Source organism: Cervus canadensis, chromosome 18 (genome assembly GCF_019320065.1).
Source record: "Cervus canadensis isolate Bull #8, Minnesota chromosome 18, ASM1932006v1, whole genome shotgun sequence".
NCBI lineage: Eukaryota > Metazoa > Chordata > Mammalia > Artiodactyla > Cervidae > Cervus > Cervus canadensis.
In genome coordinates this window covers 24,213,274-24,228,157 of record NC_057403.1, presented here as the reverse complement: position 1 = coordinate 24,228,157, position 14,884 = coordinate 24,213,274, and the positions used below count along the sequence as shown (strand labels likewise).

The 14,884-nt window shown below is 48.7% G+C and overlaps 1 protein-coding gene and 1 long non-coding RNA gene across 4 annotated transcripts; one reads left to right on the top strand and one right to left on the bottom strand.

Annotated features, from left to right (window-relative positions):
* The first annotated feature begins 653 nt into the window (after nt 1–653).
* On the top strand, nt 654–4,364 carry LOC122421702. Of its 3 annotated transcripts, XR_006263565.1 has the most exons (4): nt 654–1,054; nt 1,377–1,459; nt 2,456–2,551; nt 2,679–4,364. It is a non-coding gene; the product is annotated as an uncharacterized LOC122421702 (long non-coding RNA). The 3 variants fall into 3 exon arrangements; XR_006263567.1 differs by lacking the exon at nt 1,377–1,459; XR_006263566.1 differs by lacking the exons at nt 654–1,054; nt 1,377–1,459 and adding an exon at nt 1,518–1,573.
* A 6,094-nt stretch (nt 4,365–10,458) lies between these two features.
* LOC122421282 (F-box only protein 27-like) lies at nt 10,459–14,593 on the bottom strand. Its single transcript, XM_043437147.1, has 5 exons — nt 14,578–14,593; nt 13,874–14,315; nt 13,495–13,590; nt 11,312–11,447; nt 10,459–10,644 (listed from the first exon to the last, which is right to left on the bottom strand). Exons 1-5 carry the CDS (start codon nt 14,591–14,593, stop codon nt 10,459–10,461), a joined length of 876 nt encoding a protein of 291 aa, XP_043293082.1.
* Nucleotides 14,594–14,884: the final 291 nt, after the last annotated feature.

The following is a 14,884-nucleotide window of genomic DNA, read 5'->3' as shown; positions in this document are numbered from 1 at the left end:
TACAACTGGGCATTAAAAAACATTCTTAAGGAAAATTTTATTAGCGTGGTGAGATTGATTCGTAGCCAGAAGTTTGGGGAGGAATAAGAACAAGAGCTCTGACTTATTGGTTATGAAAAAATCCACAGGGTCCTTTTTAAGTAGTTACCAAAACAAAGTGGCTTCACAGGCTACCAAGTTCTGGTTCCCTGGCTTGTGTCCCAGGTCAGGGTGTACCGTTCCCTAGCATGAGTACCAGTTCACAGCCAGTGAAATCAGAGGAAGTCTGCAAGGCTACCTGGGGTTGCTCACAGCTGGATTGGCGTCAGCTGGTCTGTCTACTGCCCAGCTGTCTATTCTGCATTCTTTCCTGAGTCTTGCTGTCCGGCCTGGCCTCAGCCCCTGCAGGGAGCTAAATGCTGTCCAGTGTGTTAATGGTATCACTCAGCATCCTTTTGCCTGGCTCCGCTCCTGGCCAGGCTGAAGTCCGGGTTGTGACGCAGAGATGAACAAGGATGTCTTAAGGTCCCCCAGGGATCGGGGATCAGGAATTTGGAGGCTATCCCTGGGATAGATCAACTCTCAGATCTATAGAATGGGAATGTGGGGAGGGTGCAACTGGCCTGGAATTAACCAGCCTGGGTGTGGAGGGAGCAGCTGGGCTCAAATTCTATGGTTTTTTTTTCTTCTTTTTTTTCTGGCCATGCCACGTGGCTTGCAGAATCTTAACTCTGGGACGGGGGACTGAGTCTGGGCTGTGGCCAGTGAAAGTGCTGAGTCCTAACCACCGGACTGCCAAGGAATTCTCTGGGCTCAAATTGGAGGGGGATGCAAAGGGCCAACAGGGAGGAAGATCAGAGAACAGGCTCTTGCGGGGGGTGATGGTGGAGAGGGACAGTGGAAGGATGCTGGCCAAGCAACCTCACAGCCCAGCCCTGCTCCTCCCACCCTCCCTGAGTAGGGGTGAGGAGGTGGTTCACTCAGCCCAGACATGAGCACCTACAGCATGCAGCACCTATGTGCGGAGTGCCTTCCTGGATCCTGCTGTCCCCGAACTAGATGAATCATAACCAAGGTAAGAGGCAATCCTGCCCAGGACTAGAGCCAGGTGGTGGCAGAGGTGGGGCTGATTCTGCATATATATTTCTTAAAGTTATTCATCTCAAGTGTGTTTATTTTTTTATTTTTATTTTTTTCAAGTGTGTTTAAATGGTTGTTGTTCAGTTGCTAAGTCATGTCTGACCCTTTGTGACCCAATGGATTGTAGCACACCAGGCTTCTCTGTCCTTCACTATCCCTCAGAATTTGCTCAGACTCATGTCCATTGAGTTGGTGATGCTATCCAACCATCTGATCCTCTGCCGTCCCCTTCTCCTCCTACCCTCAATCTTTTCCAGCATCAGGATCTTTTCTAATGAGTCGGCTCATCACATCAGGTGGCCAAAGTATTGGAGCTTCAGTTTCAGCATTAGTTCTTCCGGTGAATATTCAGGGTTGGGTTTCCTTTAGAATTGACTGGTTTGATCTCCTTGCTGGCCAAAGAACTCTCAAGAGTCTTCTCCAGCACCACAGTTCGAAAACATCAATTTAAATGGTAATAAACAATTAAATGTATGTATTACTATTATTAAAAATTTTATTGGAATATAATTGCTTTGCAAAATAGTAGTAGTTTTTACTGTACTCTACATGTATTTTGAAGGGAAGAAACAGGATTTTCTGTTGGGCTGGGTGGAGAGACAAGAGAGAGAGGAATCCAGAATGAGGCCAGGGTCTCTGATTTGAGCGTCTGGTTAAACAAAAGGAACTTTTCCTGAGGTTGGCCTGAGCAAAAGGTTTAGAGGGGCCTGATATTAATTCTTTCCAGGCATGTGCTGCGGACCTCAAGGCACAATATCCTTCCAAATGTTGTAACCACAATCTGAGTATGAAATACATTTTCCATAGCAATCAGTACACAGAATTTCTTGCAGCTATTTACCCTTACTATATGCCAAGTCAGACATGATTTGGTGACTGAACAACAACAAATATGTCATGTACTCTGGAAAAATCAATTTTTTATTGTATTCCATTTAAAAACAAAGTGCTAATTATGACTTGTCAATAGGTCATGGCCAGAAATTTGTAAACCACTATTCTGGGTTCTGCCTCTTTGAAACTTGTTTTGGGCTTATTACTGCCCTGGAGAAGTCGGGGAGCTCAGGCTGGGCTGACCACGGGGCAGTCAAAAATGGCTTAGGTGACTGGAGGGGGGAGATGCTGACGACTGGGGAGACCACGGGGAGGTGGGACTCCTGCAGATCCCTCCAGGGATGGCTATGCTGGGTTAGGGAAAAGTTCAAGTCTGCTGACACAGCATGGAAAACTGGCACAGACAGGCAATGAGGGCAGCAAGGGTATGCAAGCATGGAGCAGGGGTGAATAGGCTGCTGGGTGGCTGCAGGCAGGCACCTCCCCACCCCTACTCCTGCAGACGATGGCCAGGATCTGAGGCACCATGGAAATGACACTTGGTGGAGAACAGCCCCTCCGATCCAGCTTCTGGGACCCGCTCTGCTTCTTGCTGCCAGTGAGTGCCTACCCCCTGCCCTCACCAGCCCCAGGGTGGGTCCAGTAATTTAATTATGTCCTCAAGGAGCCTGGCTGTCTCTCCTTCCCCTTCACCATCCTCAGTACATTGGCTTTTATTCTTCAAGGTGGTGGCCTCAGTTGCAGGTGCTATAACTACACACGGAGGCAGGAAGGAATGGGAATGGAGGGCCTCCCCTGCAGAGAACGGGGCCACATGGCCACCTTCCTGCAGGAGCCAGCATCCAACAAAGAGAAATATGTCTGCCTCCTGAGACTGGCCCATGGCTGCATCTAAAAAAATATCACGGGGACTTTCCTGGTGGTCCAGTGGGCTGAGATCCTGCCCTTCCAAAGCAGGGGGCTCAGGTTCCATCCGTGGTTGGGGAACTAGATCCCACAGCACGCAACTAAGAGTTCTCATGCCCCAACTAAAGAGCCTGCATACTGCGACTACGATCAAAGATCCTATGTGCCACAAATGAGGCCAAGCACAGCCAAAGAAATAAAAATAAGTATTTTTTAAAATAGCAGTTCTGGGTTTCCCTGGTGGTCCACTGGTTAAAAGAATCTGCCTTGCAATGCAGGGGACACCGGTTCGATCCCTGATCTAGGAAAATCCCATGTGCAGAAAAATCCCAGTAAGCCAACGAGCTGCATCTAGTGAAACCTGCACACCACAACAAAAGAAGTCACTGCAATGAGAAGCCCGTGCACCGTGGCTAGAGAGTAGACCCTACTTGCCACGACTAGAGAAAGCCAGAGCACGGCAACAAAGGTCCAGTGCAGCCAAAAATAAATAAATAATAAAAATTATATATATATAGTGTGTGGTTCTGTTAGTGAGGAAAGGGGATGGTTGGCAAGTAACAGAGCTGCCACAGCAGGACTAAGATGACATCTGCATTTTTTAATAGCACCCCAGTCATTGCTGAGCACTGGGGCGCGGCCTCAGAAGCACCCTGTGTGTCCCTTTGATTACGGGAGGTGGTGAGGAAGTCTTGAGAAGGGCAGAAGAGAGGAGGGGGCTTGGCAGTTGATATTCACCAACCTGGGTGGAATATTTTAATATTTAAACAATCCGTTTGACTAACAGAGGTAGGTCGTGTCTGACTGTATGTGACCCCATGAACTGTAGCCCACCAGGCTCCTCCATCCTTGGGATTCCCCAGGCAAGAATACTGAAGAGAATGGGTGGCCAATCTCTTCTCCAGGGGATCTTTCCGACCAAGGGATGGAACCCGGGTCTCCTGCATTGCAGATGGATTCTTTAACCACTGAACTATGAGGGAAAGCCCTGGGGATGCTCAAGAAAGCAGAATAGAGTCTTGCACATAAGGAAACAGGCTTGGAGACAGGAACTAATTCAAGATGGCTGAGAGGCATTAAAGTAGCTTCTAAGCACTAAGGGTGTGCCTCTAATTATGTATAATAACAACATAATGATACTAATTACAATCATCTGACAGCTGTCCCTCTATACCAGGCCTTATTCCAAGCATAACACACATGTTAACACACACTTTAACATGCAGGTGCATGCTGTTATATGGGTAGATATGGTACATAGTGAAGATATACCAGGTAAATACTGTTATTGGCAATATTATGTAGAGGAGGAAGCTCTTAGAAGTTAAGCGGTTCACCCAGGACAATAGTTCTCTACTGGAGTGACTTTGCCCTCCCAGGAGACATTTGGCAGTATTTGAAGACACTTTCGGGCTTCCCAGGTGGCGCTAGTGGTAAAGAACCTACCTGCCAATGCAGGAGACATGAGAGATGTGGGTTTGATCCGAGGGCGGGACGATCCCCTGGAAGAGGTCATGGCAACCCACTCCAGTGTTATTGCCTGGAGAATCCCATGGGCAAAGGAGCCTGGCGGGCTATAGTCCATGGGGCTCAAAAGAGTCGGGCACAACTGAAGTGACTTAGCCTACACGCATAGCAAAAATAATTTATGGAGATACTCAAACAGTTTAAATTTCAATCCTCCTGTTAGTGATTAAAACAAGGGAGTGTCGCACAAATTTTGATTTGGCTGCACTGGTCTTAACTGTGGTGTGTGGGCGTCTCTAGCTTTTGTGGCCCACGGGGTGGCATGTGGGATCTTAGTTTTGCTACCAGGAATTGAATCCATGTCCTCTGCATTGGAAGGTGAATTCTTAACCACTGGACCATGAGGAAGTTCCGCCCCCCGCTGCCGCCCCTCCTACACCACCCCCACCACACACACTTGTTTTTGCTGTTTTCCTTGATCTAGAAGGGTTCTTTAGTGTACATTACAAGCCTATGTTATTGTCAGGCGCGTGTATGCTCCTCGGTTCTGTCTCGTCACAACAAAGATTTGGAGTGACGGACATTAAAGCTCTTGGCACGTCACAGCTCTCCGGTCTCGGACAGACCGTGTTATAGCTCTCCGGTCTCGAACAGACTGTGTTATAGCTCTTAACCAATTCAGTGTTACAGCTCCGTGTTACAGCTCTATTTTATTTAGAAAATAGCAGGAGAATCCATCCTCGAGGCGTGAGGGCATGCGGACCCAAAGACATGAAGAGAAGAGAGTTGGGGGTGGGGGGTGTGCCACTGCGGGGCGGCTGGGAGGGGAGGGGGGAGAGGGAGAGAGAGAGGGAGAGAGGGAGAGAGAGAGCACTTTGGCTCCTCTTTTTATGTTTTTTCCTTCCCCTGGGCCTGCCCTATGTAAATCGGGCTAGCCAGGAGTGCTGTTTATTCTACATGAGGTCCTCACTCCGGTCCTCAGACCTTTCTTTAACCTTCCTTTGTTCTATTTTCATGGCCTTTTCCCTTCCTTGTCTTTCAGCCACTGCCATTTTGGACTCCTGTTTCCTATTCTAACTACCTTAACAGTATTTTATTGTTTTGTGTCCTTTCATGAGATGGTCAGTCCTTTGAAGCCACAAGAGGAGACAGAGGAGAGGCTCAGGAAAAGCAAGTTTATTGTACTCACAGGTCCTAGAAACTGGAGGTGTGTCACACAGGGCCACTTGGGAAGGACACAGTGTGGTCAAGGGGTAGGAGATAGGACCAGGGAAAGGCTTAGATCATGACCTTTACTGGGGTTTCCTCAGGAATGATGGGCTTCCCTGATGGCTCAGCAGGTAAAGAATCCGCCTGCAATGCAGGAGACACAAGAAACACGCGTTTGATCCCTGGGTTAGGAAGATACCCTGGAGGAGGAAATGGCAACCCATACTGTTTGTTGTAGGAAGGGGGAGACCCCCTCTTCAGGGCCTCAGGAGCAGGCTCTTAAATAACACTTGGAAAAGAATTGTCCGAGGAGACACGTGCTGACAAAGCAGGAGATTTTCTTGGGAAAGGGCACCCGGGTGGAGAGCCGCAGGGGAAGGGAACCCAGGAGAACGGCTCTGCCATGTGGCTCGTAGTCTCAGGTTTTATGGTGATGGGATTAGTTTCCGGGTGGTCTTTGGCCAATCATTCTAATTCGGAGTCTTTCCTGGTGGATCGCTCAGCCAAGAAGGATGCTGGCGAGAGGGATTCTGGGAAGTGGACCGACACACGACCACAGCCTGCTGTGGCCCCCCTTGCCCAGCAAAGCGATAGAGCTATTCTCTTCTGTGTCTGTTGAGCTTAGTTGCTCACTCATGTCCGCCTCTTTGCGACCCCATGACTGTAGTCTGCCAGGGTCCTCTGTCCATGGGATTCTCCAGGCAAGAATACTGGAGTGGGTTGCCATGCCCTCCTTCAGGGGATCTTCCTGACCCAGGGATCGAACGCGGGTCTCCTGCATTGCAAGCGGATTCTTTACTCTCTGAGCCACCAGGGAAACCCTGACAGTTCTGAGGCTAACCACAAAAGGTCAAAAAGTGAGTGGTAGTCTAGTTCCTGGAAATCTCCACCTCTTCCCGCCAAAAATCTCCCGCCCATCAGCCTATGAAATTACCCAGCCCATAAAACCTAACCACACCATATTTGGGGGCCTCTCCCCTTCTAAGATGACCCATGTTCTGTCTGTGGAATGTGTTTCTCTCTAAATAAATCTACTTCTTACCTATTACTTAGTTTCTGACTGAATTCTTTCTGCAATGAGATATCAAGGACCTGAGCTTCATTAACTCCTGAGACCAGGCGTGATCTGTTAAAAGACCATGGATTCAATCTGGGTTTTGGCTGGGTTCAAGTCTCACTTGCATCATATGTAAGCCAGAATGTCTTCCCTAGATGGAAATATGTGAAATTTCTTTCGTTGGAACTCAGGGACAGTCTAAGAGACTGAAGCCTGTTTCCTAAAAACAAGAAATGGGGGTCTTGGAGAGGCTTTTGTACCCAGGAGGATCCTACTCCATTTCAATTCCCCCTTTTCTTTGACACCCCTCAATCTTGGGGGGAATAGCTGTGGGACAAGAAAAGAAATCAAGTTTTGGATAGAGAGGTCAATCATAGACTTGTTAGGGGAACTTGGTTTTACGGGGACTCAGATCAAACAGAGCAGCTCAGCTGTTTCAAACCATGAGCAACTCCATGGCCTCTAGGCACGGGGTTTCCCCATCCCACCCGCCCCCCTCCCCGGCAGATAGAAAGGCCATAGTTTAGGTAGCCAGGATCTTTCTAGCAATGCCGCCCCTGCCACCACTGTGCGTGTGTTTGTGTCCCCAAGACTACCCCCATGGCTGCATATTTGCCAGAAGGGCTTGGGGGCCTCAGCATACAGCTGGACTCACTCCTGAGACACACTCCTTTAGAAGGAGAGGCCAAGCTATGTTAACCCTTTTCTGTTATTTCATCAAGCAGTTATTTAATAAATGTGACCTCGTGAGTCTAATGGTTGCAGAAAATACACACTTAAAGGTGGTGATAGAGCATCCAGTTGGAAATGTGCTAAATATTTTGGGTGGAAAAATCCTCTTCTGTAACTACGACTTCTCTTTAAGTTTGAGATTGTGCCAAAAAAAAAAAAAAATGAATTTGGACGTCCCTGATGGTCCAGTGGTTAACATTCACTTTCCAACACAGAGGGTGCAGGGTTGATCCCTGGTCAGGGAACTAAGATCCCATATGCCTCTTGGCCAAAAACCCAAAACACAGAATAAAAACAATATTATAACAAATTCAATAAAGACCTAAAAAATGGTCTGTATATATACACACACACACACACATATATATATACACAAAATTGAGGCAGTGTTGGTGAAGTGGATGAACCTAGAACCTGTTATATGGAGTGAAGTACGTTAGAAAGAGAAAAGCAAGTATTATATAGTGATGCATATATATATATATATATATATATTAGTATCTAGAAAAATGGTATTAATGAACCTATTTGCAGAGAAGGAATGGAGATGCAGATAGAATGGAATTGTGCACACAGTAGGGGAAGGAAAGAGTGGGGCGAATGGAAAAAATAGCACTGACATATGTACACAACCATGCGTAACATAGATGGCTGGTGAGAAGTTGCTGTCTAACACAGGGGGCCCAGTCTGCTGCTCTGTGATGACCTAGAGGGGTGGGATGGGGGAGGAGAGGGAGGATCAAGAGGGAGGAGATATATGTATAATTATGGCTGATTTGTATTGTTTATGGCGGAAACCAACACAACATTGTAAAGCAATTTTCTCTTAATTAAAAACAAATAAAATAAAATATTGAAATATACATTAAAAATAAAAAGAGGAGGGTGTGACTTGAGGACTGGCCCTAAGTTGAAACTGTTTCTGGGTAATAGAAAGTGACATGGAAGTAACAATACTCTTCTCTCTACATTTGCTTATATACAGAATTCTCCAAACAAAAGTTTAAAACCCTGTCAGCAAAGATGTCTTGTAAAAGTGGTTATATCTGAAAGTGAAGGGAAATTGCATTGGAGGATGCTTCATATTTGTCTGTAACATAGTATTCCTACACATGCATACAGAAAATGTGAAATTCAGATATGCAAAATGAGTAAATACAGTTTCTATCCACTGTTTACCATTACCTGTAATGCTTTGGTTCATATTCTTATTATGAATAGATACATCCAGAAGTGAAGTGAACTGAAGTTGCTCAGTCGTATCCGACTCTTTTCAACCCCTTGGACTGTAGCCTGTCAGGCTCCTCTGTCCATGGAATTTTCCAGGCAAGAGTACTTGAGTCGGTTGCCATTTCCTTCTTCAGGATATCCAGAAGGTAATCCATAATACAAATACAAGGAAATATATATATATATATTTAAATAAGCATGTGTATAAGTCTAACTGAGGCTTCCCAGATGGCACTAGTGGTAAAGAACCCGCCTGCCAATGCAGGAGACCTAAGAGATGCTAGTTCAGTGTCTGGTTTGGGAAGATCCCCTGGAGGAGGGCATGGTAACCCACTCCAGTATTCTTGCCTGGAGAATCTCATGAAGAGAGGAGCCTGGTGGGCTACAGTTCATGGGGTCACACAGAATCAGACATGACTGAAATGACTTAGCATGCACATACACATATATTAAATTTGGCATATATGTATACACACCTACAAATATGCATACAGGTATAATACAACACATAGGTGTATATATGTGAAAGTTAAGTAATATGTTTGTTTTTCAGCCAATGGTCTCCATCTTTCCCTTCCTGTAAATGCCTGTCTCATATTCCTTCTATCCAAAGTCCTCCGGTTGACCCAAAAATATCTTCCAGAGTTGAATCTGAACCAGTATCTACTCCAGGACCACACACTGCATGTGGTCACGACTCTTGGGTCCGTTTCAACCTGTCAACTCCTTTGGATGAAACTGACAAAACACCCTCCCCTCAGGGTGTGTCCCATCTTCTACTGCAGGTGGGGGGAGACTTCAGGGTGGACACGTCAAAGGCAGCAGCAGCTTCATCTGCTTTCCATCTGGAGACCTGGAGCTCCTTAGGGATCCTGCAGAAGGGAGAGGACAGCCATGACCCCTGGACTGGGGTGGGGACAGCTGGATCCTGCCATTGCATGGTTCTCTCTCACCCTTGTGACCGGAATGTCACAAATGTGGTGTTACTGTAACACTGTGCCCATGTCCACGGCCTGCCTAAGGCTTCTAACCCTGGTTGATAACCTTTGATTTGAAATGATGATATTTGAAATCATGATAACCCCATGATTTCCTTAGGACTTGGGAAATAGGGTTCTGACTCCTCCATTCTCTCCACTGGAGAACACCTTCACTAGATGTTTCCTTCTGTACAGTTTTTCCTCAACTGAAACAGCTCCTTACTCTGAATCCAGTAGTCACCAAGGCTGTAACATCGTATTGCTATTAAAAACTGCTGAGACACTTTGGCAAGATTATATTACATTTATTACCTATGAATGGCAGATATGTTCCTGATTTATTATCTCCATATTTGAAAAGAATTTCAAAATGTAACAAAATAATTTTATACACTGTAGGATCCAGGGTAGGGTTGGGCTCAGGGGACCACATCATTGGTCACAGGGTGGGCAGAACCCTCTGTCTCCAAACAGTTTTTGAGGCAGTTTGACTTCCTGCTCTGAGTCCTGGTCCCAGTCTTGAAACCCCATGAGGTTAAGTTTACCACCAAGGGGGGCTGGGATTTTCTTAGCCATAGGGATGAGCTTCTAGTTCAGACATGAGGAGAGGGCCTTCTGCACAAGACCAATGAAGCCTCTGCAGCAGAACCAGAAGGAAACTGGGGCAGAGGGCACAGGGGCTGAACCAGAGGGCCTGGCGTGGGGGGAGGGTGAGGAGCCCTCTCACCATTTCTCTGTCTTCACCTGTGCGTCTCCACTTACTAGAACAGTGCCTGCCTTAGAGCAGCAGCAACCAGTAGATCTGATGTAAGAACGTTCTTCCTGTAGCTTCCAGAACCTGAAGACAGGGCCCATTAGAAACTTCAACTGGATTCATGAGATTCCCAGAGGCCAGGAGCTACAAGTCCTTAATACTGAGATGGTTCAGTCAATGGTCCCAGAGCCTGAATGAAAGGCATGGTCGGGTAGTGCCTGACGGACCCGCACGGTCACGCTGGGGTGTAATGGATAGTCTCTGTGCTGCTCACGTGAGAACTCAGAGTCGCGGACCCAGTGTTCAAAAGACACAAAGCGAACACCTTTCTTGAGGTTGGAGAACAGATGGCTGACCTGTAGCCAGAAAAAGAGATTGAGTCCCACTGTGCCATGGTCTTCCCCTCAAAAGCTGAGTTGGGGGCCTTCTGGCAGGTGGCTGCAACAATGTCTCCACTTCCACATGTCCTTCTAGAATCATGCCACTCCTCACCCAGGGGTGGGGTCTAATTCCCACCCCCTTGAATCTGGGGGGGTTTCATTGTAACCAAGAGTGTGGCGGGAGTGATGCTGAGTGACTTTGACCAAGTGACTTCCATGGCGGGGTCACAAAGGCGATGCAGCTTCTGCTGGTTTCTCCAGAAGCTGCATGGTGGAGCTTGAGCCACCAGGAAGCAGCTGCCTGCCTCGAAGCCGCCCTGCTGTGAGGAAGCCCCAACTAGACCATGCAGGGGGATTCCATGGCCAAGCTCTGAGACTAAACCAAGAGCTGCTTAGCCAGCCACCAGCTGCCGTGTACACACTCACAGCCCACCCTGCCCTTCAGCTCCAGCCTGTGTCTGAAGGGAACGACATGAGACCAGAGCCAGAAACTCCCAGAAAAATCGTCCTTATAGAAACTATGAGAGGAGATGAGATGACTGCTATTGATATTAAGCAACTAAATTCTGGGGCAATTTGTTAATACAGCCATAGGTCATCATAGTTTCCACTGTCCTTTCCCAGAGCCCTCTCAGAGACTCACCTCAAAGAAGAAACCGTTGCGCAACCGATCGCTGGGAAAAGGCAAAGGAGAGAAGTGATGCAGGACGACCTGGTTGGCATCTAAAAGTTGGACAATTAGCCGATATAAACAGTCAGCGTCTCGGTCATCGAACCACCTGTGGCAGAAGGGAGACTGTGAAGCCTGAATTGGTCACCCCATCTCTTTGGGGGTCTGCCTGCCTTCACCTGAAAGGCTTTGCCCTGCATACAAGCACCAATGTTGTCATGGGAACTAGCACCGTTAGTGTCACGGGGGAGCTGGACCCCATGGCATATCTAACTGAATCCATCTGCACTAAACATACTCCCCAGCTGGTCTGCACATTCATTTCAGAAGGAATGACCTAGAATCCCAGGCTTAAAGGTGCATGTGTGTGCTAAGTTGCTCAGTTGTGTCCGACTCTTTTGTGACCCTGTGGACGGTAGCCCTCCAGGCTCCTCTGCCCATGGGATTCTGAACCACAAGAGCACAGGAGTGGGTTGCCATGCCCTCCTCCAGGGGATCATCCTGACGCAGGGATCAAACCCGTGTCTCACATCTCCTGCATTGGCAGACAGGTTCTTTACCACAGGCACCACCTGGGAAGCCTGAGGGTACCTCCTTCCATTGTCTTATTTCTCATCCTATAATATATTTCAGTGGTGGCCAGGATGTCATTTCCAATGTATACAATGGTGATGTTCTAAGGTACAATTTTTTTTATCAGTCATGTAACAGGATCCAGGGGCTCCTAAGTAAATTGGTGATGGGCTATCCAGCAACATTCAAAGAAACAGCCTCCAAATAGACAGCTACGTTTTGATGTGAGAAATTAAAATGTAAAGAATTAAGTCATGGGCTGTACAAACACACAAACTATCTTTCACTGAGACTTCATATCACTCCACTTCTTAAAACAGATGTCCATTCTACTTCTCCCCACAGTATTTTGTCCTAATTTTGTATTAATATATTTTTGTGTTCTTCTGACTTACCTTTTATACTGTTCTGTGTCAGTCACACACACACACACAAATGGCCTGTCAATATGAAATGGTTGGGGCTGACCACATCCTCCATTATAGTCACATAATGGAGGCTAGCCACTCCAGAAGATCAACAATGTGACTTAGGATGAAGTATGGGATAAGAACTGACCTGGAGGTTAACACATGATGAAGCCCTAGTGAAAACTTGGGTGAGGGCTTCCCTGGTGGCTGTGTGTAAGGAACCAGCCTGCCAATGCAGGAGACAGGGGATTGCTCCCTGATCCAGGAAGAGCCCACATGCCACAGAGGAGCTAAGCCTGGGCACCACTGCTGAGCCTCTGCCCTAGACCCCGTGCTCTGCACCAAGAGAAAGCCACCACAATGGGCAGCCTGTGCGCTGCAACTAGAGAGTAGCCCCTGCTGGCCACAGCTAGATAAACCTCGTACAGTATTAAGGACCCAGCACACCCTATAAATAAGTAGATAATACAATCAAATAAATACTCAGGGACTTCCCTTGTGGTCCATTGGCTAAGACTCTGGATTCTTAAGGCAGGGGCGGGGGGTGGGGGGTGGGGGGGGTGGGCGGGGTGGAGGGGTGGGGGAGTGGGGAGGTGGGGGTTGGGGGGGGGCGGGCTTGATCCCTGGTCAGGGAACTAGATCCTACATGCCAGCCCCTCATGCTGGAATTAAGACCCAGCACAGTAAAGCAAGTAAATATTTTTAAAATCCCCACTCTTCTGTATAGCTTTTTCTCCACTGAAACAACCGGCTTTGCGGCCGATGTATAACCCTGTCTTATGAAGACAGGGAGATGGAGGCACACTGTGAGTTGCCCAAGGCCACAAAGCCAGGAAGCTGGGATTTGAGAGTGAGAGGTCTGGTTCCAGAATCTGACCTCTTAGACAACTCTTCTATCTTGTCCCCTCCTGAACCAAGGAGCCTCTGATTCACAGACAAGACTTAGTTGGACCCAAGTCCTCTGCTAGGATCCAACCAGGCATCTTCCAATCCAGGTCCCTTTGGGGGCTGAGAGAGGGTTCAGGGAGAGGATGTTGCTGAGTACTAAAGCTCTGATGGTGATGAAGTCATTTCCTTTCCTGCTTATCTATGAAGTTGTTAGGAGACCTACATGAAGTCACCCCAACTAAGGCCAATGCTCAGCTAAAGGGCTGTTTTTGTCATCACACTCACCAGTCGGAGACACAGATCTCAATGTTTCCACTATCTAGGAGTTCCCGCCACAGACCCTCCTTCTCCAGGTCCAACACCTGCTTCTGTTGACACCACCTAGGAAAGAGGGAGCAAGGTCAGTGAGAACCAAACAAGTACTCAACAACCGCCCTGACTCTTAGGAACTACGGACATCACCTGTAGGTAGACAGGAGCCATCTCTGTCTATAGGCCATCAGCGGGCCCACCCTCGCGTTTTCCTCTGCACCCCGGGCAGCCCCTGCGCTCAGCACAATCCGGTTCAAGAATCCTTCCATAAAAAAAAAAAAAAAAAAATCTTGGTGACCGAGTTCCCAGCCAGCCTACTTGCCCAGGTACAGGCCTCTCGTCTTTCCTGTACCTGCCCCTTTCGCGTCCTCCCACATGCTGGCACAAGGACCCTTTCCTGGGCTCCCCACCTAGGCCACGAGAGTTCCGAGGGTTCCGGAGGAGGTTGCGTCCTATGGGTCTGCGCTCACAGAAGCGGCCCAGGATGCAGGGCCCGGGGTCGTCAGCAGAGGGCAGGCAGGTGCGGATGACGGGCCACAGGTCGGGGTGTTTCCAGGGCAGGATGCTCCGCCACAGGTACCAGGCGTCCACCAGGTCTCGCCAGCGCCGGCACACCGGGCGGCAGTTCCGGAGCAGCGTGCTTGGGGGCAGGTAGCTCAGCACCTCTTGGAGCAGCTCGTTTGGCAGTCGGTTCAGGCCCAGCACCTCCTCGGGGTCCGTGTCCGGACTGGCGACACTGGCGGGCAGGCCCCCGGAGGCCCACAGGTCGTCCTCGCCAGGCCAGGCTGCTGCTGCTGGAGACCCAGTGCCAAGACGTCAGAGTATCCATGACCTCCAGCCTCCACCAGTTCCGGCCCTGCCAGCCACAACCCAAGGCTGTCATTCCCCCAAACCCCACCAGATGCCTCCCTATCTTCATCACCCCCAACCCTGTCCTCAAGTCCCCAGACTCCCAAGCTGTCCTTGCCAGGCTCCCATCCCCTCCACCCTCCACCATGCACCCCACAGCCACCCCGCAACCAGTCCCCTCTGTGGCCTGCAGCCCCCGAGCCCTACCCTGCATCTCACTCATTGCCCCTTGCAGGTAACCAAGCTTCTGATGCCCCCAGCTCTACATCTGCCCTTTTAATACTCTGGCCCCTCCCTTCTTCCTACCCAGCACCACCCTCCACCACTCACTGCCACTCCCTTTCTGATTCTACATTCTTTTCCCGCCCTTCCCTTCTCAAGGTCCTGTCCATCCTCCCTCTGCCTCAATTTACAAGCCTGCCCCTCCCTTTCCTCCCTGGGTGATCTCCAGAAAATCCCTCCATTGGGCTGCATTGGGACCTCGGGGTAGCTACTCAACTGAAGAAAAGCCTTG